Source organism: Fukomys damarensis, unplaced genomic scaffold (assembly GCF_012274545.1).
Source record: "Fukomys damarensis isolate Sample0158 unplaced genomic scaffold, DMR_v1.0_HiC HiC_scaffold_32, whole genome shotgun sequence".
Taxonomy (NCBI): Eukaryota; Metazoa; Chordata; class Mammalia; order Rodentia; family Bathyergidae; genus Fukomys; species Fukomys damarensis.
Genome location: NW_022900944.1, coordinates 47,882,472 through 47,903,958, shown reverse-complemented (window position 1 = coordinate 47,903,958; position 21,487 = coordinate 47,882,472). Strand labels below are relative to the sequence as shown.

At 52.0% G+C, this 21,487-nt stretch overlaps 1 protein-coding gene across 11 annotated transcripts in view; it reads right to left on the bottom strand.

The window, feature by feature from the left end:
* Banp (BTG3 associated nuclear protein) overlaps window positions 1–21,487 on the bottom strand; it is a 79,753-nt gene that overhangs the window by 37,536 nt on the left and 20,730 nt on the right. For 9 of the 11 annotated variants that reach the window (XM_033758036.1, XM_010627517.2, XM_010627514.1 and 6 more), the window contains 4 exons: window positions 21,095–21,186; window positions 17,657–17,856; window positions 7,518–7,634; window positions 5,815–5,990 (listed from right to left, as the gene is read on the bottom strand). In XM_033758036.1, coding sequence (XP_033613927.1) covers window positions 5,815–5,990; window positions 7,518–7,634; window positions 17,657–17,856; window positions 21,095–21,186 — 585 coding nt within the window. The remainder of the gene's footprint in view (window positions 1–5,814; window positions 5,991–7,517; window positions 7,635–17,656; window positions 17,857–21,094; window positions 21,187–21,487) is intronic. The other 2 variants (XM_010627521.3, XM_010627522.3) reach the window with 1 other exon arrangement.

The following is a 21,487-nucleotide window of genomic DNA, read 5'->3' as shown; positions in this document are numbered from 1 at the left end:
TAAAAAAAAAAAAAAAAAAAAAAAAAAAAAAAAAAAAAATTTGCTTTCTGTTCCAATCATTTAATCTTTTAAAAAATTGTCACTTCAGAAAAATCTATTAAAATGAAAAACTCTCAGCAGTGATTTTAATTTTTTGGCACTACCACAGTTCAGAATGCAAGTAGTTGCTTTGAGAGTCTATTTTAGGTTCCAGAGAAACAAAATGCATAGAAGCACTGAGACATGAATGCAACCACTGCCCGGGCCAAGCCAAAGGTCAGTGAAACAGATCTTGCTGTCATAACCCCCAAAGGAAGAAGAAAAAAGGAAGAACAACCCCAAGCTCCGAGGCCTCTCCTCCCCAGCCTGGACCATCCGAGTCCACTGAGTCCAGTCCTGGCTCCAGGGCAGCCCCATTCCCACCCATTGTGGCAGCGAGGACACCTGCTCAGCACCTGCAGCACAGCTGACTCCACAGACGCTCCTCACCCTGCAGCGCAGCAGAGGGTAGGAGGGCCCGTCCCAAGTCGCCAGCTCGCCCTGACTGTGCCTGTGAACCTGGCTGATCACTGCGAGGTGGTCCCCTCGGCACCTCAGATGAGCCAAGGGTGTGGGAGCAGGCACCTGAGGCCCAGATGCGCCAGGTGTCTGTCACAGGCCCTTGTCGAGAGCAGCTGTCACTTGCAGGGTTCCTAAGCTGCCCTGACTGTCCCAAGACCTGAAAGTCATGGGAGTCACTCAGGACACTGCTGTCTCCAGCCAGAGGACAATGAACAAACTGAAAGAAGGCAAGACTTTGACTGGCCGAGGGTTTCCAGGCTGTTCTAAGATGGCCTGTGTTATCAATTCCACAACAGCAAACTTTCGGTCAGGTCAGGGCCTCCAGATCCTCCTCGCCACCTCCAGGCCAGTTAGCAGAACAGATCCATGCTCATACATGAATCTCAGGTAGTATTTTCCGCTATCAAAAAGTAGTTTTCACCCAGGCTTTATAAAAGCCTGTCCACACTGCTTACCGATCCCAATAGCAACACTGCATAAACCGAGAAAAGTGGTTCAACAAGTAAGTGGCACTCAGAATACAATTGCAAAACGAGAAACCAAAGGTTGGGCCAGGGGGTTAGCTCAGTGGCATTGCACCTGCCTCGAAAGCACAAGGTGCTGAGTTCAGTCCCCGGTACAAAAACAAAACAAAACAAAACAAAGGTTGTTCTATATTACTAAACACACAGCACAGCCCAAAGTATTCCCCCCATGAGCACAGGGACTAATAATGACAAATGAAGCATTCACTTCACCAAGGAAGACACTACGAGCCCACTGTGTAACTCGTGATCTACATGTCCCACAAAAACACCCTGCACTGAGTCCTCTAGGCCCTCGCAGCCCAGGTGAGAACCAAGGTCCACTCCGGCCACGAGCAGCTGGGCTGCTCTGACGTCACACGCCTTGCTTCGGCACGGCCCGCGTGCACTCGTGGACGAGCAGACGCCCAACACACCCTGGGGTGGAGATGGGGCCCCGGAAGACTGCACTGAAGGGAAAGACATGTCGGATCTGAGTGAAGCTCGCATGCCGGAGGGCAGCGTTGAGGGCCAGGTGGATGCCACGCTGCGCTTTTATAATTATGTGACACAGAACTTGAGAATTATAGAAATCCATGTCACTGAACCTCCACAAACCACAAACTACAGAAATGTTAATTCAGGAATAGCACATTTCACTGTTTTCTTTTCAAGTGCTTTTGGGGGAGAGGTATGAGCTACTTTTGCCTTATTTTTATTGTTTATTTTAGAGTAGGCAGTTTCAGATCAACAATTCTATTACAAAGACTTTACCACTAATATGCAAGCACTTTTTTAAAGTGAAAAAATGAATCACTAGTAAAAGGACTCTGCCACGCTGGCCCACGTGGTTACTCCATCAGCAGGCGCCAAGCAAGCAAGCATCCACCATCAGCTCCTCTCCCCGCTAAGTCACCTCTCCAGCCCTGTTTCGTCATGATGATGCCAAAAGATCAAACCAAGGTCAAAGTCTCAAGCAGGAGCAGACCCTGCCCTGCCCTGCCTCCTGCCTCCTGCCTCTGCCTTCTGAGTTACAGAAATAAAGTAGCTTAAATATACTAAGGATAGGATCCATTAATTAAGGGATTTAGTTAGATTTGCAATAAATTATTGCTCTATGGGCATTTAATAATCCCTACAAGACTGGGCTAGTTGCACATATAAAACCTGGTACTTGGCTCTAATAGGGAAGACTGCACTTCAGTTGTAACTGGACTGTCTAGGGCTCAGAGTTGTACACAATCGCTCCTCTACACTTTGGGCTCCAATGCCACCGAGGACAGGCACAGGAACTAAGCTTACTGCACACTCACCAAGCAAACAGAGTTCATGCTCCTTCTCACCCGAATGGCATTCCTATTGCCAACCAACGCAACTGCCTGAGTGAAAACGAGCACAAAACGCAGCGGCACGTTTACAGTATAGTAGGGCTAAAGTCTAACATAAAACAGCTTGTGGAAAACAAAAATCAGTTTGAAATCTGTAGTCCTCTGAGATTTCAAGCACTCACACACTTCCAGAGGAAGACAGGAACAATCTGTCCATGTGCAGATCTGGCCCTCCTCAGGGACCAGGAAGACTAAATATGAAGACAAGCCCATCGCCAGAGAGCACACTGTGTCCTGATGCTTCTCTAACATGGGCCGGCGACCTTACACCCTCCTGCAGAGCAGCGGCGCTAGCTGAGGAGGGTCAGGCGGCCAGCTGTGCCCCCCATGCACAGAGGTGAGCAGATCTGCTCTACGGGGCCAGAGTGAGGCACAGGAAGTTGGGCACTGGCGGCTTCTCCAGCATTCACACACAGCGATCACTCAGATATGGCACCACCAGTCTCAAACCACCTGGGCCAACGGGACGGGATGGGACGGGACGGGACAGCTCAGCCAACAAGACAGAGAGCACAGCACTGGGCGTACACTGCCCAGGACAATGAGGGAGACGTACCACAGAGGTTTCCTTGGAATGGAGTGAGAAAATGGGATGGTTCTGAACTATTCTTCAAAATAAAGTAAAATCTTAAATTAGAAATTTAAATTAGAAAAATATCTCGAGTCCACCCCAATCCTAACCCCTACACTGTATGAATATCAAAGTCACCATGGTAGAAACAATTAGCTTTCAGAATGGTTACACAACTCTGCTAGAAGCCTCTGCTAAAGAAGGTATGTCACTCCGGGAGGCTGACGCAGGAGGACTGCGAGTTCAAGCCCGGTCCAGGTAACAGTGATTCAGCAAGACCCTGCCTCAAAATAAAAAAGGTCTGGAGACATAGCTCAGTGCAAAGAACCTGGGTTCAACCCCTAGTACCAGAAAATTTGAAGCAGCAGCAACCACAGCAGTGTGTCTCACACAGAACAGCATCTCCTACTCAGATACAAAGAAAACCTGTACTTCTTACGGTGTTAATAACATCAAGTAAACCCCAAATGTGATTCCTCTTCCTAAATCCATTTTAGCTCTAATCTGTTGTTTCCCCAAGAAGAATATATTTCACACTGATAACGCCATGAGACAAAATTTTAAATGAGAAATTCTTGTTTTTATGATAATCCCAGACTCCCTGATGTCACGCGCTCCATTCGTCTGCCAGCCTCCCTGACACCAAATGAACATCAGGCCTCAGTGGTAAGCAGCCCCGCGCCAAATCCACAGGGAAAGGCAGAAGCACACTTGGTCCTGTACCACGCTGCAATGTGCCCTTCGCTTATCTTGCATGAGGCGGGAATCGGTAGCAGCCCTCCTCACCTCCTCAGAACCAGCGTCAAAGATTTGGCTGCCCTGACCTCAAAACTCATCCATGCACAAAAGCCAGCATACCAACATTCACAGCACTGTACTCTACAACAGCCAAGACGTGAAAACAGTCCAAATGTCATCAACAGGTGACAGACAAACACTGTGGCCTCTGCCCCTACCGTGGGCTATCACCAGCCGTGAGAGGGATGCAGTGCCGGCGCTCCCTACAAGCTGGATGGCACACAGCCTCACTCATGAAGAGGCCCACAGTGCATGCATTGCTGGGAAGAGCGGACTGGGAGCGGAAAGGGCCCTGGGTCCTTCTCCGATGATGATGGTGTACCGTGTAAATACACCAAAGGCCACGGTGTCGGCCTTCTGTTCTGTAACAGACACCCGAGACAAACTGACCCCTGAGAAGGGGCTGATCTGGCTCAAAGCTCATTTCAGAGGCTTAAGTCCACGGTCACTTGGCCCTGGGGCTCTGGCCCTGTGGCAACAACATAGCACCAGTGGCAGAGACTTCCACATGGTGCGGGCAGGAAGCAAGAGCCAACCAGGAGAGTCCAAGTAGCTGGAGTCAGGTGACACACGCAAGCCCACGGCTAGAGGTTCAGCCACCTCCCAGCAGCACCACCGGCTGGCCCTTCGGGACTCAAGATCCAGATCTGAGCAACCACGGAAATATATGCTGCCAAAGGACCAACATTATGGTGTATAAAATAAATCTCCAGCCGGGTGCAGTGGAGCACACCTGTAATCCCAGAATGCGAGAGGCTGAGACAGGAGGATCGCTGTGAGTTCGAGACCAGCCTGAGCTACATAGTTCCAGGTCAGGCTCAACTACATAGTGAGACCCTGTCTCAAAAAACCAAATAAATGAATAAATGAATGAATAAAATGGATCTACATTTTGTTTTGAAAAGGTTGCTGCCACTTCTGTCTCTTGAGCACTTAGAGCAGAGGTGAAAGCCATATGAAAATACTGCTGCCTGTGTTTGAGATATAGTAACAAACTTCTCATAGGAAAATCTCTGTTCAGGAAAAGTCTACTGCTGTACTGTTTACAGGAAAAAGCAACAAGTCAGTCGAGGGAGGAGAAAAGCCTCCTAAGAGAGCTTCTGAGCTCGAGCCATAAAGCCAAAACTGAGTTCTCTCCTTTTTCTCCATGTTATTTAGAGCAGTCACCAAAGATGCACAGGGCCCCAGGTGACATGAGGCCTGTAAGGCAGACTGGGGTGACAGGAGTCCACAGGACAGGCCAGCAGGCACACCACAGACCCCTCAGGAGAGAAGGGCTTTCTCTACCTCGGGGATCCCAAGAGCCCCCGTGGGAGTCCACGCAAGACACACAGACTCTGCCGCCAGCCACAGCCACCTCTCCTGCAGATCCCTGCTGGGAGAGCCCGTGAAGCTCATGCCATGGGGTTTGGGCACACTTCACTCTCTAAGCCCAGCGGGCGCCCTCTGGGCAGAGTCTCTACACCCAGACATTCATCCAAGGGAGGCCAAAGACCGCTATCAGAAGCTGTAACCCTGCTTAGACTGCAAAAATGCTATGTCCCAGCTGCCACCATCAGAAAGCACCCTGGACACTGTTAAGTAAAACTAGACTATAGGTAGTGCACACCTATAATCCTAGAATTCTGGGAAGCTGAGGCAGGAGGATCACAAATTCAAGCCCAACCTGGGCAACTTAGCAAGACTTTGGCTCAAAATAAAGAAATTAAAATAGGCTGGGGATGTAGCTCAGTGTGAATGCTCTGGACTCAACCCCCAGTACCACAATAAAAGAAAGAAAGAAGTGGATCCGAAATAGATGTGTAAATCTGTGTTAATGTGGAGAGATCTCTACTCTGTGGAGGGAGAGCGAGTTATAAAGTCATAAAGGGTGCATCTCACATAGAAGAGCCTTGGAAGGCTGCCACCTCCAAAGGCTATGGTCTCAGGTGACTCTGGCTTTCTTCATACCTTCACGCTGTGCCCCTCCCTGAGAGTGAGAGCGGAGCTCACCTCAGCCGAACTGGGGACGCACCTTCTGAGTTCAGCGTGATGAGTGTGACATTGCTGCCAATGCTCTGGCTCCCAGGCTGGCCGCAGCTGGACACGGAGTCGCTGGCCTCCGAGCCACTCTCCCCGTCTTCGTTGTGGCTGTCATCTTGACCTGGCACCTTCACCACGATGGTGTTCTGCCGACGCCCAGGGACAGCGCTGAGGAGAAAAAGCATACGGGCCTGTTGTGAGAGAGACAGGGACACAGTGCGGCCAGCCTCATCTCGTTCACAGTCCTGGGCCTGGGCCTCACCCCAACCTCTGCCTGGGCATGGACCACGGACCGGTGCACCTCCCCACATAGCTCTGTCTACAGAGGCTGGCATCAATTTAATGCAGAAAGAGTCTGGGGCTGAAATAAAATGGTATAAAATAAAACAAACATTTAAAGAAAATATTGACATCACCAAAGAAGTCCTGGCCTGACTCAGCGTGCCCGGCCTAGCACGCTCCCAGACTCCAGAGCAGTGCGGACTCGAGCAGCCACTGGGAGGGCTTCGTCAGGGGAGAGACTGCACAAGGGAGCTGGACCACTCCTTCCACGCTGCCAGACGCCCGAGAGCAGAGTCAGCCTCCAGAAACGCAGTCGCACCCCACTCACTCCCATAGACACGCCACAGAGTGGGCTTCCAAGGCCCATCAAGAGCTCAGGAATCCCCCGGGAGCTACTCTCCGATCACAGGCCCTGACCCACAGCAGCAAAATCCAGCCAGCAGAGAGGGACCACACGGCCAGCTGCAGAGTGAGCAGGGAACAGGGCCGTCTGGAGACCGTGACCTGCCTTCTGAGCAACTCCGACCGCAGTGTGCGAAGCACCCAAGAGGGAAGAAAGCAAGAGTGCCCATCAGCATGCCGCGCCCTGGCCACCCGGGAGGGCACCTCACTTGTGCTTCCTGGACTCAGCCCACACCGGCTCACTGCGCTCTGGGCCCGACCTTGAGCTCAGTGTCGCCCCACGGCAGGCACATCCTCCCCCTAGCAGCTGGCCAGCCTCGGGGACCCTGCACCTCCCTGCCACCCACAGATCAGGACCGAGACTGCTGCTGCCACCTGGAGAACTGGACTTAGACAATGAGAAACCTGCACAAAGATGGAGGAGCAACAGTCTGCAGGAGAGATGGAGAAAAAGGCAAAACAGGACATACAAAGACACAGATGGTAAAACAGAAAGCAACAAAGCCCTCACATGGAACATGCAGCCCGGACACTGGGCAGAGCTGCCTGCAGCAGCCTCCCCAGAACACAGTAGGCGTCCACTCCCATTTCTGACCAAGGGTCCGTCCAACACATCCCAAAAGAAAAGGTGTATGAAAAAAGCCATGAACTCAGCATGCCTAAGACCCGTAGCGAGCCCACAGAGGGTGTCATGACCTGACATGCTGCTACGGGGACAGACAGACATGGCTGACCCCTGGCTGCTGTGAAAGTACACTGTCGTCTCCTCTGTCACATGTCAGCTCTAGCACAGCCATCCCCATGGCCACTTTCGCTCTCTGAGCCTCGTCCCACCCCTCCAGCACTGCGTGCCACCCCCGCCCCCCAACCTCACAGAGCTATGGCAGTGCCTGCCAGCATCATCTCTGCCACCAGAGAGGTGGGCCGCGTGCTCGTGCTGTGTCCCGGCTCGGGACAGGACTTATTCTCATTACATGGCAGGGGAGGGTGGGGTGGTGCATGGCTACTGACTTGCTAATGATATTTTCCAGGGAATCCGGTGCCCTGCTGCTCAAGGGATCTTCCATCTTGGCTACAATGGCGTTCTGCCGATCATTGTTGAGAATTACTGTAGTCTGGGGGACGACGCTATAGAACAAAAGAATCACAAGAAAAAGAAGACCTTAAAACAACAACATTCATTGTCAGAGCACATCAGAGTCATTCAATATATCAATCAGCTCCCAGTTGCCTGCACTCAGGGAGCTAGTCCAGGGAGGAATCACTTAATCTGAGACTGTGGACGAGGGTTCTTTGGCGAGCTTTAAATTCTAACTGCCGATGCTCTCGGTTTTTGCACTGCCGAAGGTGGGAAAGCCGAGCAGAGGAACAGGCTAAGGTGTCCCCGAAGTGTCATCTGCAGCAGCAGGTCTGTTTGAAAACCAGCTTCCGTGACTCTCAGCCCCTCCCTACTGGTGCCCAGGCAGCACACAGGGGCTCAGGCTGCTTGTGCTGGGGCCACCCCTCAGTCAGCACTCTGCAAAGAGCGGCAGCATCCTGGCAAGTGCACAGACCACACCACAGGCCTCGAGGAACCACTATGCTCCCAGGAACACAGCTACAGACCCAGCAGAAGCACCAGTTTGTGTAAACAGGCAGGGCCAAGGCAGCTGACTGGCAAGCATCGTCCATTCCCAGTTTTCAATCAGTCATGTGTTTAACCCTCAGCGTTCACGGTCACAAGAAACTTCTGGAGTACTCTCTGCTGTGAGAGGGTGGGCAAAGATATTGCCTGAGAAGAAAGCACTGCTCTTTCTCAGGGGAAAGATGGCTTTTCTATGATTTGCATATGTGAAAACTCTAGCCAGGTATGGCTCCACGCCCTGCAACTGCCGCCACCAGTGTAAGAACAGCATTTTCCCAAGTCAATCGTGACCACAGATGACTTTCCAAATGAAAAGTGTGGTCAAACACATGTCAAAGGTGGTGTTTTCTCTAACACTCAGCTTGTTCTTTGGTGACACTTCAAGTAACCCATCAAACCAAGGCAGACATCCACAGACCAGGTATCAAAAGTAACCCAGGTGACTTCTGACTTGGTTACTATAATCAGGGCCTGGCTCCAAAATCACACTTCTCATATATGCAAATGAGGAGACTAACATGGGATTTATTTGAGTTTGGGATTTACCCAGTTCTATCAACCTCAAATTTACCAAAAAATCATTTTTCAAAAATGATGAAACTTCATATCACCTTAAGAATGAAGTAGCTGGAATGGAAATGTGGCTCAGGGGTAAAGCACTTGCATAGTATGCGCAAGGCCTTGGTTCCATTCTCAGCACTGCCAATAAAAAAAAAAGAAAGGAAAGAAAGAAAGATAAGTAAGTTATGTAAGAACGGATAGATACAGAGAGCCAAGGATTTAGCTCAGTGGTGCTACCGCCTGCCTTGCAAGCTAAAGGTCCTGAGTTCCATCCCCGGTACCAAAAAAAAAGAGAAAAAAAAAAAAAAACCTGATATAGAAAGAGTCCCACAGTACTATTACATGGCAAAAATCAATAAACAAATGTAGACGTGCATGCGTGCATGCAAATGTCACTGGAAGCATTTTCAGGAAAGCAGGAGAAGAAATTATGAAGCTAATGTCACTTTCTGAACACGATGGTACTTTGTCACAGGCCTATGAGACTGCAGGTCACCTGCGTGTCTTCTCGTTTTCACGTGTCACTTTCTGGGGGTCTGAGCTGAGCTACAGAGCGGAGGGCTGGAGCACTGGCTGGAGCACTGCCAGACATGGGCTCTGCAGATGGAATTAAAAGCCCTCACTGGTCCACCTGAGTCCATTAAGGGGAGTCTGGCTCAGGTGTGCCTGGCCTCTTCAGGGGCCACTTGAAAGGGAGGCCTAGGTTCCTAACGACTCCCACTGGCAGGGGTGCAGCCTGCTGTGCCTCCCCTCCAGCCCCGTCCCAGATTCTACCCACCCTCTGCACCTCACCACTGTGTACACCAGATCCTTACAAGACGCCCCTCACAGGGCTAGTGCTCACTCTCTCACACATGCACAGAGCACACACATGCATGCATACAGCCTTCTAACCGGTTCTCTGATTAAACCCTGACTCATGTTTTTAAATAGTCACAGAAGAAAACCGCACATCCTGTGAACTCTCCCCCAGCAGTGATACCCTCTGTGCCCTGTGCCTCCACAGCAACAGCACAAAGCGATACCCCGGAGGAGCCTGCAAGCCTCGTGAGGGTCTCACCAGCTCCTGCGTGCATGCATGGACAGTGTGTGCATGTGTGTGGTCCTGGGCAGTGGGTCCTGTGCAGCTGCCACCCCCAGATGCAAGACTGCCCTGTCACCTAGAGGAGCTTCCTCCGGCCACCACATCCAGCCCTGCCCTTTAACCACCACCCTCTGTTCTCCACCTCCACATTATGACCCTGGAGACCACAAGTTGTCCAGGTTGGCTCTGCCCCCTACGGGATACCCCAGGAGCTGTATGGCAGTGCACATCAACACAGTCTCTACGGCATGGGGCACTGGTTTATCTCACCAACCTCCCATCAGAAGGCACCTCACAGCTCTGGGCCACTACAAATACAGCTGCTGTTAGCATCTGGATGCAGATCTGTCTGCTTCCCTGAGATAAATGTCAGGGGCTGCCCGCTGTCCCACCATTGTGGAGACCTCCAGTGTCTCCACATCCTCACCCACATCGGTGCTGGGGCCACTTCTGACACAGGGCTGGGACAGAGCACTCAGGTCCCACTGGAGCTCTGAACAGCATGCCACAGAGGCTTGGATGCCAAGCAGCTGGCACCCACTGTTCCGCACCAGATCTCTTCCCTGAGGATACATCTGGCTTATGATCTGCCCAGTTACCAGGCAGACTGGTGAGCTTGAGAGTCCTCATCTTTCCACTGGCAGTGTGTTGACAAGTGTCTTCTCCCCTCCAAGTCTTTCTTTCCATCTATGCATCAGGTCTAAGAAGGTTTTGCCTTGCTCTAGACCCCAAAGACCTTCTGTGTTTTCATCTCAGTGCTGTAATTTCGCCTCTAGATCTGTGATCTCTTCCACGTTAATCCCATGCAAAGTGGGTTCCATCCAGGCTCCCTCTCTGACTTCCTACAGGGTCTGGTGGCACCCACATCATCTACTAAAAGCGGTCCTTCGCCGCGCTGCTTCTGCAAAGGTCAGCCAGGCACGTTAAGTCCTTACAGGGCTAATCTTGGGTTCTCTGGTCTGTTCCATCAGCAGCCAGTTAACTGTCCACGGTCGCTTTGGACTTTTTTTTGGTAGCAGGGATCGAACTCAGGTCCTTGTGCTTGTGAAGAAGGCAATGGAACCACCAAGCTAAATCCCCAGCCCCCACGCCGTTTTGGACTTTTAACGTTCTCTCTTACGATTTCCACCCATTCTTCTCCATCCAGTGGCTTATTATGTTTTGCTTTACACTCTCTCCGCTAGACAAGCCTCCTTCTGTCTGTGCTGTCCAAGGATGCATCCCACGTGCTGAGGACATAGGTGAAGCCTTCTGGCCTCAGGTGTGAGTGAATTAAAACATAAGCTCCTCCTAGAGGTAAATGCCTCTCAATACTCTGGTCCTCAGGCCAAAAGAAAAACAACTGAGGATCATCAAAAAATGACCAGAACAAAGGCCTCAGGACACACACCCAATGGACAGAGGGTGTCAGAAGACACCGTGCTGAAGGAGACCCAAAATGCCTGTGGGCTTCCTGGACCATCGAGAGGCTGGGCCCCTTTGGCACTTGGGGCAGGACCTGCACTGCACCACCAATCTCCCAAACCTCACGGAGTCCCTGAGGGCTCAGCACAATCCCAGCTCGCCAATTATCCCCTTGCTCTGGAGAGGGCACATGCATGGCAGTCTCCCCAGAGACTGGTGACCTGGCTGCAATGGAAGCCAGGTACTCTCGAACACCTCACTGTGGAACCGCATGTCAGCTACTGGCTTCTCAGGGCGTGCATGTTCTAACTGCTCACCTCGACAGATTTCAAACAGGCAACCTTCACCATTCAGAAAAGCATGCACACATTTTCCAAGAAAGGCTTATAAAGTGGGCTTCAGCTCTGCCTAAATTCAAGGCAATTCTTTGTCTCAAAGTTGTGTGTATGCGTAATCCCTGTTTTGCAGTGCTGGGTGGGTCCCAGAGCCTCACCTACTCTAGGCCAGCTCTCTACCCCTGCACTGCGACCCCAGCCTGCCCCCTTTGCTCATCATCCACACCTCGCCCCCGACTTTCACATTCACAGGGGAAACAAAGCTGTGCTCCACATGTCCCTGCAAAGCCAGGACCCACGTGCCAGGCTAAGAGCCTCAACAGGGAAAAGGAGAAAAAGCAGACGAACAACAAACACGTCAGGCATCTGAAGTCCACTGCTGCAGCAGGACAGCCAGGCACACATCCCCATCCTTCACTGGCACAGTCCCGGGTCTGCCCATTGGTGCGGTGTTCAGACCAGCCAGGCACAAGGCAGGCATGCCTCCTCTAGGAAGAGGAAGACACAGGGTCCCCTTCCCAACCACAAAGTCACGCATGATAGAAGGCACTGAGCATCAGAGCCACAGAGTCTGCTGCGGGGCCACATTCACGGTGCTGTGTGAGCACAAGCAAGAGGCACCGCCACTGTGTCAGCTCACAGCCTAATGCTTCTCCTGCCACCGCCTAACTCCAACTAACCAACATGGGCAAATCCTGCTCTAAATAGTCTCAACTGCTTGCAAGTTAAAAATTAAAAATTCATAATAAAAACCAGGGATCTTACCCTTAGGGTAAAAACAAGTGAGCATTAAATTATTCCTTTCAACATCTAATGAGATATGCAAAATATCATATAAAACCACCCTCCCAAACAGCCAACTGCACAAGAGAAAGGAAAATAACCCAGTGTAACAACTTCCAAAAAGGGACCACAGGAGAAAAGCTTCTAGCACCAATCAGCCCACAAGGCTTAAGAACCAGCCCCTAAGAGCTACAGTGCACACCAGCAGAACCCTCAAGTCCTTCCCGGGAGGCCCAGACCAAAAGAACAAGCTGCTTATAGTAGGCACTTCCTCTTCTCTCCTAGGAGTTGCAACCAATGCTCAAGAGGGCAGCACATCACCTCTGGAGCTCCTTCCCTAACCCACAAGGCTCTCTACCCACGAGGCAAGCATGAGATAAATCCCAACAGCAGACACCCAGACCACAACTGTTCAGTCATCAAACAAGGAAAACTGGAGAAGCTGTCACAGACCAGTGGAGCCTACAGAACCTACAGCCTAAATGCCATGTGGACCTAAAGACAATTAGAAGATCTATGGGCAAGGTGTGGGAGGGGGGGTTTACACCTGTAATCCCAGGACTCGGGAGGATGAGGCAGAAAGATCACAAGTTTGAGGCCACCTTGGACTGCCTAGTGAAATCTGTCTCAAAAAAAAACACTGCAAGAATACTACGATATATGGAAAACACAACACCTGTTCACAGCAAAAACCTCACAGAACATGGAATGGAAAAGATCCACCGTGGCCTGGGAAAGAGCATCCTAAAGAATGCACAGCTAGCTCACTCTTGCTACTGAAAGACTAGAGGCCTCGCCCACAGATCAAGAGTAAACAAATGCCTCAAAGGAGACCAAACACTGAGGTGAGGCCAGCAAGGCGCACTAGAGGAAAAGTACAGAAACCCAACAAAAAGAAACAGCACTATTAGAAGACAATGCAGTCGTGGACATTTTTTTAAATGCTATAGGACAGCTACTAAATAAGTGACTTGGGGGCTAGGGATGTAGGTCGGGGTAAAGTGCCTCCCTAGCATGTGCCAGGCTATGGCTTCAATTGCACGACTGAAAAAGACCGAAGCGAGTGCAGAAATGACAAGTGCACACCTGGGGACTGACGCATTCACACGAACCCAGGTGAGACAGCCTCTAATCGTACAGCACGCTTACAAGCGTAAGGAATGTCCACAGGAGCTGCGATCCGAAGACCACGGAACGGTGCTAACAGATGAAGATGTACACGCCTGCAGGAGCGCACCGCGCTGGGGAGCCAGGAGCCCACTCCCCTGGAGGGAGCTGGCATCAGCACAGCTGTCTCGGACCTTCCCCTCAGTCTGCAGCCGGCTCCGGCTGGCAGGCTGCATCTCTCCCCACTGGATGGTGTAGCAGTTCCCTAGGTGCCACTGCATGAGCTGTCTTCTTCCTCAGCTCAGTACTCAGCCCTGACACACACAGGGCATCACAGCCAGGTCACCCAAAGGGTGCAGCTGTGCCAGGTATGATGACTGGTCAGAGGAGAAATCATAAAATTCAATGGAAGCAACTGAAACTTAAAATCAGACCTGAGAGCATCAAACAAGTCTGATGTGACTCAGACCAAAGTATATCTCCACACCTTCAGTGGCCTCCATGGAGTCTGGCAGGGAAGAAGCCTATGAAATGCTAGACTTTTGACTGAGAACATCGATGACCCCAAAGTGGAAACATTACACCTGGGGTGCAACAAACATCAAGTGCCCCCCAAAACAGCAAAACAAAAAAGTCTTTCCTCCAAAATCCATCAACATTCTATGCAGGAGGGCCTCTAGGAAGTAAGATAAAGTCAGCCACCAGCACGACAGAGAGGACTTAACTCATTTTACTCCCAATACTCCCAGTCCCTCAGTCCTCTTTAAAGTTAAAACCCCATGGCACTGCCCTAGACCTACAACCACGCAGGTCTAGATTTCCCGCGGCACACTCGCAGGGGGCAAGCAAGCACCCACCCAACAGACCTGAAGTCCACTTCCACTCCCTCGAGTATGACACAGCTGTGGGACAGAGCCCATCCAGGCCCTCTTAGACATTCCACTGCAGGGAGCAGACGCCAGCTTCAGAGAACACGGGCTTTCTTTTTTTTTTCCTCTTTCTATTTAAAGAGTCTCATTCAGGTGCAGAATCTGAAAATCTGGATGTAAAATGCCAACTTTGGTTGGCAGGACTCCACTGCCTCCTGTGTTTGGAGTAAAAGGAACAAGGGGCTCGGCCCTGAGAGCACATGTCAGTCCAGGCCAGCCTTAGTCAGGAACACCAGCAAGCATGGCAGTGTGTATCGGGGAGCAGGTGCATCCTGCGGCATGGTCTCTAGGCAAGCAAGGGTCCTGCAAGGGCAGCTTCTGTGCAATCTCCAGGGGACCTCCTCGCCACCAAAAGCCCCAGGCGACAGAGACCTCCAGCTGCAAGGCCATACTCAGACATCCCGACAAACTCCTCCCAGCAAGCGAGCAACAAGCCCAAGGAATTGTAAGTTATCTAAGAGCACATTATTTGACAACTTCCCTTATTTTAAGTATTTAAGGCTCCAAATATCTCACAGAATTATCGACTTACTCAAAATGTTAACCAGGTTCTGGCCATTTGTGAAGACTATGATATGCTGTCCCGCCCCACCTTTTACATATGCAATTCCCACTCACTTGTAGGTCTACACGTGAGTGGCAGCTACTTTCAGGGCACTACATTTCACCGATACCCTGGAATGACACTCTTAACCTTCACTCCTCCCTAAAATTTCTAGACAGCAGCTCTCCAGCGAGTATGGGCATGGTCCCCACCAGAATGGCATCAAAGCAATAGAGCGGACCCATGTTGTCATCTCCGTATCTTCCTTTTGAAGATGAGGAATGTGGTGCTGCAGTCGGCTGGGGGCTGGGGGCTGGGGGCTGGGCCAAGCGTCCAGCAGGTGGCTGACCGTGACGCCCAGAGACACGCACTCCCTGCACACCTCCAACGCTGAGATTTCCCCAGCAGGAGGAAGGCCTGTCCACACGCAAGCACATCGCAGCCGGGGACTGAGGAAGCTGTCAGAGCACACAGGTTCTCAGCACAGAAGCATGGTCATCAGCCTCTTCTAGCCCTGTGAACAGGGTGCTCAGTGCAGGTGCTCCAGGGCAGGGACATGGTAAGAGACACCTCCGGAGCCCGGTAAACACAGGCCGAGCAGGCCGACACATTCCTTGCCTAACAAAAAGCCTTTCCAAGCAGTTGCCTGAGCAGAGCATGGGCTTTCTACTCTTGGAACCTGCACAGTCCACTCAACCTTCACACACAAAAAAATTTCAGCATAGATTTAACATGTCTTGGCCTTCCCAGAAACTCAACTATTGCATCAGTGTAGGAAAACTATACTCTGCTTTCTTCAAAACTTCGTAAGAACTGCTCCCGTTCTCTACCATCCCACCAGCAGCCAGTGCCTGAAACCTAAGTGTAAAGGCTACAAGCCACGCCGGGACACCCCATGTGAGGCAGGGCCCAGGGCTGAGCCTCCGCTGGGCCCTTGTGGGTGGAAGTATGCCCTATTCCACGAGGCTCTACTGTCCGTGGCCTGCTCCTGTTGTGAATCATACTCCTAAACACCGCATCTTAGGGTAAGCAGGCCTTCGAAACAAAACTCCTCTTTTACAACAAGGCTCTGGGTCAGCTGGCTTGGGAGCCTGACAGAGGGTGTCAGCAGAGAGCAGCCCGACAAGTGTCTATGGAGCAAACACGTGGGAAGCCGTGCGACACACAGCAGAAGGGTGCAGGCCCACCGCCTGTCAGCCACGGGTACGGCCCCATGTCCTCGTGGGAACTGAGATGCCGAGATTGCGCCAACGCCTGCTGGAGGGGGCAGGCAGGGGCCAGGCGGGCTGCAAATACCAGGGCCCTTGTGGAGCTGAGGCGGCACTGTGAATTACGCCAGCACAGCAGGTGGCGTCAGGAGCTATCTCAGACAAAGCAGGACAGATGGCCACCCTGTCATGTGGACATGCCAAGACCAACCAAAGCAAAGGGGCCTTCCTCTCCCTTCACAGATCCTCTTCAAGTCCATCAAGTGCCTCACGCTGATCTGGCCTGCAGAACACATGGGCTGGGTGGCACCCAGCAGCCACCACAAACACTGGCAGCCGCCCGACCACGCCTCCCTAACTTGGGTGTATCTGCCCAGCAGGACGGTCCTGTACCACGACCAGCAATCTGCATACAACCAAAAGCATGTGAGCAACAAACATGAGTGTGCAAGGCAGGCACGTGCACAGTACTCCGGGTCACTCCCTGTGCGTGGCCGGGCCAGCCACACTTGAGTCCACAGAGTAAGCACTGTGCGTCTTTGACAGGTTATAAAATTATCAGTGAATCCACACCTAAGCTAGGCAATCCTCTTCACAATAAAAGAGGAGTACGGCAGCAAGGCCTCGCAGGCCCCCGGGTGTGCTGTGGCTCTCACTGCCATTCCACCCTCCTCCAGGAGACAGCCTTCAGCAAAAAGGCTTCAAGAGCGCATCAAGTACAAGGCACATTTTAAGCCCCTGCCACAAATGTGACTTCTCCGTAGCTGGTTGTGGGAAAGGATAAAATGCCACAGGACTCGTAATCACTGCCACCCAGAGCCCGAGTGCGTCTCAAGACATGCTCCCTTGGCCTAGCCTTGGCAAACCTCTTAGAGACGAGGGCCCAAACTGTAACCCCAAACCCAATGATGTATCACAAAGTGCTAACACTGGGACTAAACTTGAATAGTGAGGTTTTAGTTTGGAAAAATCAACCGTTCTCCAATGCTCGGCCGCTGGGGTGACCCGGCTCGTGTGCTGACAGAGAGGGTTCTGCATGCCTGCTGCAGCACGAGTGCCATGGGTTCCCACCACTGCTCTACCGGTACAGAAAAGGCCGAAGGCTTTCTGGAACATCTTTCCAGTCTAACTAAACTGTTCACCAAGCTGCATTTCCAACGGTACATCAACTACTGTGCAGATACTCTCTAAGAGGAGACTGGGAATATTTTTTTAGATAGACATAATGAAAGCTATAGACTTGAATGGAAAGTCTGGTATGTTCCAGTGAAATTTGTAAACATCACATTTGAAGAAAAATATCTAAAGACCAGCCAGAGAGGGGTGGAAAAGGCAAAGAAGCAAATGCTATCTGAGAAGATCCAGTGGCTAGGAGCATAGGCAAGAGGCAGTCTGGCTTCCATCAAAGAGGAAAGTGGGGACAAGCTCAGGACGCTCCAGGTGGAGCCCCTGTTTGATTCGGGTCGCACTGTACCCAACACCTACAGCAGCTCGAGTGACAGTGAGGGTCTGGGCCAGGATCTGAGTGCCGTTCCCACGGTGGCTTCCCAGAGCTCTGCTCCTGTCCTTACCATCGCACTTTGTTGCAGGTCTGGGTGGCACCGAGTGGGGAGCCCGCCACCATGGGGACCTGGATGGGGCTGTGCTGCTTGTTGGTGACCAGGTCCAGCTTCTCTTCAAGGGACTTGCACGTTGCCTCCAGAGCCTGCAGCTTGGCCTCAATGCTATCCAACCGTAAGCATATCGTCTGGTTAATGGAGTACAGGAAAGACTGGAAGGGAGACAGGGACAAGCTTCAGAAAGGACCTCCTGAGCAGTGAGGCGACGATTCCAAGCCGCCCGACCACGCCTCCCTAACTTGGGTGTATCTGCCCAGCAGGACGGTCCTGTACCACGGCCAGCAATCTGCATACAACCAAAAGCATGTGAGCAACAAACATGAGTGTGCAAGGCAGGCACGTGCACAGTACTCCGGGTCACTCCCTGTGCGTGGCCGGGCCAGCCACACTTGAGTCCACAGAGTAAGCACTGTGCGTCTTTGACAGGTTATAAAATTATCAGTGAATCCACACCTAAGCTAGGCAATCCTCTTCACAATAAAAGAGGAGTACGGCTAACATCTGAACAGCCCAAAACCCACAAGCCCTGCACATCTGCACCACGCAGGCTCTCCAGGCTGACTTCCCAGGCTGGCTTAGCTCTGCAGTCCAGCATGCCCTGGGCAAGGCAAGCTCTGAATAACTAGCCTGCCACCCAGTGGCCGGCAGAGGCACAGCCCTGTCCCACCACAGCTGGGTCCAGGCCTTAGGAGCCACTTGGGTGGGCAGTACTGTGCAGGGCTCCAAACCCAAGAAGGGATTTAGCACACAGCCAGGCAGGAGGGGGCTTCCCCTCCCCATGGGCCACTCCTGCTGGGGCCACCAGGGACACACATTAAATCACGTAAGGCCTCCCCAAGAGCCGCTCCTGCCAGGGCCACAAGTGCAGGTAAGACACATTCACAAGGGAATCTCCAGGCAGAACAAGGAGGGTCCTGCTGCACCAAGCTGGGGCTGCAGGCAGTGGCCCTCATCCCTGCTGTTAAGGCCTTGAGACTTTCTGGCATCCAGCCAGAGGCACTGAGGCGCCCAAGACTACTCCAGGGACGGAAGCCATCTGGGTGTCACAAGGTCCACACTGGGACTATTCTCGCCCTGAGTTTGCAATTCACTGCGATGCAGTCCACACCATAGCTGAATCTGGTCAGTACTCTAATATGGGAGTGGATTTTCTAACCCTGTACACCCTGGGTAATTCGCTTCTCTGCCCAATGCAGACACAACCCCTGCCCATCCATGGTGAGTATCTGCGGGGTCAGCTGTGAGGAGTGGGGCCTGCTGTCCCTTCACTGGGCATTTGGGAAAGCTTCCTGGGGGCATATTTGTTAACTTGGTCGCTTCTGGGAAAAGACTGTTCCATGTAATCCATGCTATCTTAGAGTGCTTTTAACCTTTGGAAAAAAGTTAGCTTGTTTTGTGTATATGAACTGCTTTTTATTATTAAATGAATAAATCCCACATGACCCACCAAAAGAAAAAAAAGGATCTACTGTGCAGTAGAGGTCCCAACACCAAGCTGGTGCTGCCTGGGGGCAGGTGGTGGGACAGCAGGTGGCCTGTGTGGCTGCAAGGCTGGCACGGCACATGTCACCACCTAAAGATATGCACGCTCTCAAGGACTCGTGCTTGGGCTCTTCCCTCTCCTCTCCTGCCATGGACATGTCAGAAGGTGGGAGGCATTTTCAAGCAGAGACCAGGGACCTCAGAGCCCATCCAGCCCAAGGGGTTGCACACCATGAAGAGAACTGCAGCGGCAGCACACACCCCGTTGCGTGCCTGGCATCAAGCCCAGCTGCCCAGGTGCAGAGCGCCGTCAGCAGGCCGCCCTGAAGAACCCACACCCTCTGCCCTATGCCCTGGCACGCAGCTGTCAGGAGCAGTGCTGTCCACACTTCCCAGCTGCCTCGGCCTTCGCTTCCCCTGACGAGTCACAAAGGGTGAGCTGCCGCACAGGGGCCACAGAACCGGTTACCTGCCTGAGCACAAGGTGGAGCAGTGCGCAGAAACCACCACCAGGCATCAGGGCCACCCAGCCCTGTGGCCACCGGCCTCAGCCATGGCTGAGCTGCACAGGAGGTGTTGAAGGCCCGGCAGACAGATTCCCCAGGGCCTGACTGTGGCTGATCCCTGGGGTGCAGCCACAGCAGCCCCACAGTGCTTCACCTCTGCAGACATCACATCTGCCTCCTGAGCTCTTTCCACATAGCACAAGTATATCCAAGCTGAGTAAGAAATGATTCTGCCTGGGCTCTGGGAGAAAATCACTCTTACCTACTTACAAAACCAACTCCTGAACAGATCAACACTGAAGAAAGGGTGGGGGTGGTATTTTTAAAGGAGTCTCTCACGCTCAAGGGGGAGTGACCACGAACAGGTTAAGCAGTCTTGCACGTGGCACACAAGCACTACTGCCAAGCCACGTGAGACTGCGGGTGTGGCCGTCCCCAGCCTGTCCAGGGTGTTGCCAAAGCTGAAGCAGCTACTTTCCTGTCTACTTTCTACCTTTCCATGTTGTTCACTATGAATGCGTCTTTCGTGATAAAATGATAACCCCATTTTATCTTAAAATGTGATCATGCAGAGTTCCTGTGAGTATACTGTTAAATCGTCCACTGAAGCTTACACCTCTTTCTCCTTGCTAACAAAACAAACTGCACACTGCTAAACAGATGTCCAGGATAAACAGGCAGTATATGAAAAGTGACAGCTCGGGCCGCGATTTAGCTCAGCAGTTCTGCTGCCTGCCTTGCAAGCGCAAGGACCCGAGTTCAATCTCCAGTACCAAAAAAAAAAAACAAACTGGGAAAAGTGACAGCTCTATTCACACTGGTCTCAAAAACGACTCTCACATGCTGTAATTACCTCTTACTCTGTAGGCACTGGAACCAAACAAGCAATTGTCTAAAGAGAGGTCTGAGAATTCCAGCTAGCGAACTTCAGGGTCTGGAGCTCAGGTGACAGGCAAGAAGGAATCTGACACCCAGCAACACAGCCAGTGACTTTCACTTCCCACCCACCCAAGGCAGCCTCTGGGCCCAAGGGAGACAGCGGAGCAAGCCAACCACGCTCATTCCTCATCCTTCAGAGGAGGAAGGCCTTGGCTCCTCTACAGTGGGGTGAGTGGCGACCCCAGAACCACAGGGTGGCACGTCGGAAGTCCCTGCAGTGCTGTGAGCAAGTGCACCCTGGTCTGGACACAACTGGAAGTGACCTAGAACACCTGCAGCCACCGGCAGCTGAGAGGCCAAGAAGGACCTGCCCCGCGGCCTCAAGGACAGCAGCCTTGTCCACTCCTTTCCCCTGGACTTCTGGCCTCCAGAGCTGGGAGAGAATAAACTTCAGCTGCTCCAGGCTTCCCCGGACATGGGGGAAAACTTGGTATGGTACACATAAACATAACCTTATTTTCACCTTTATGGAGGGATCCTGGCAATTGATTTCTAGTCTCTGGCGTTTCAAAGTAGGCTCGTCTTCATCTGTTACTACATGATTCTCCAGAACAACTGAAAATCAATCAGAGACAAATGATTACACACAGGAAGTTCCACAAACTCTTCTAACATAAAGACAGCAAACATAAGCTGATGGTGGCACACACCTGCAATCCCAGCACTCGGGAGGCTGAGGCAGGAGGATCGCTGTGAGTTCGAGACCAAACCTGGGCTACATAGTGAGTTCCACATCAGTCTCAACTACATAGTGAGACCCTGTCTCAAAAAAACCCAAAAGAAGGGGCCGGGGATTTAGCTCAGCGGTTTGGTGGCCTGCCTTGCAAGCGCAAGGACCAGAGTTCAATCCCCGGTA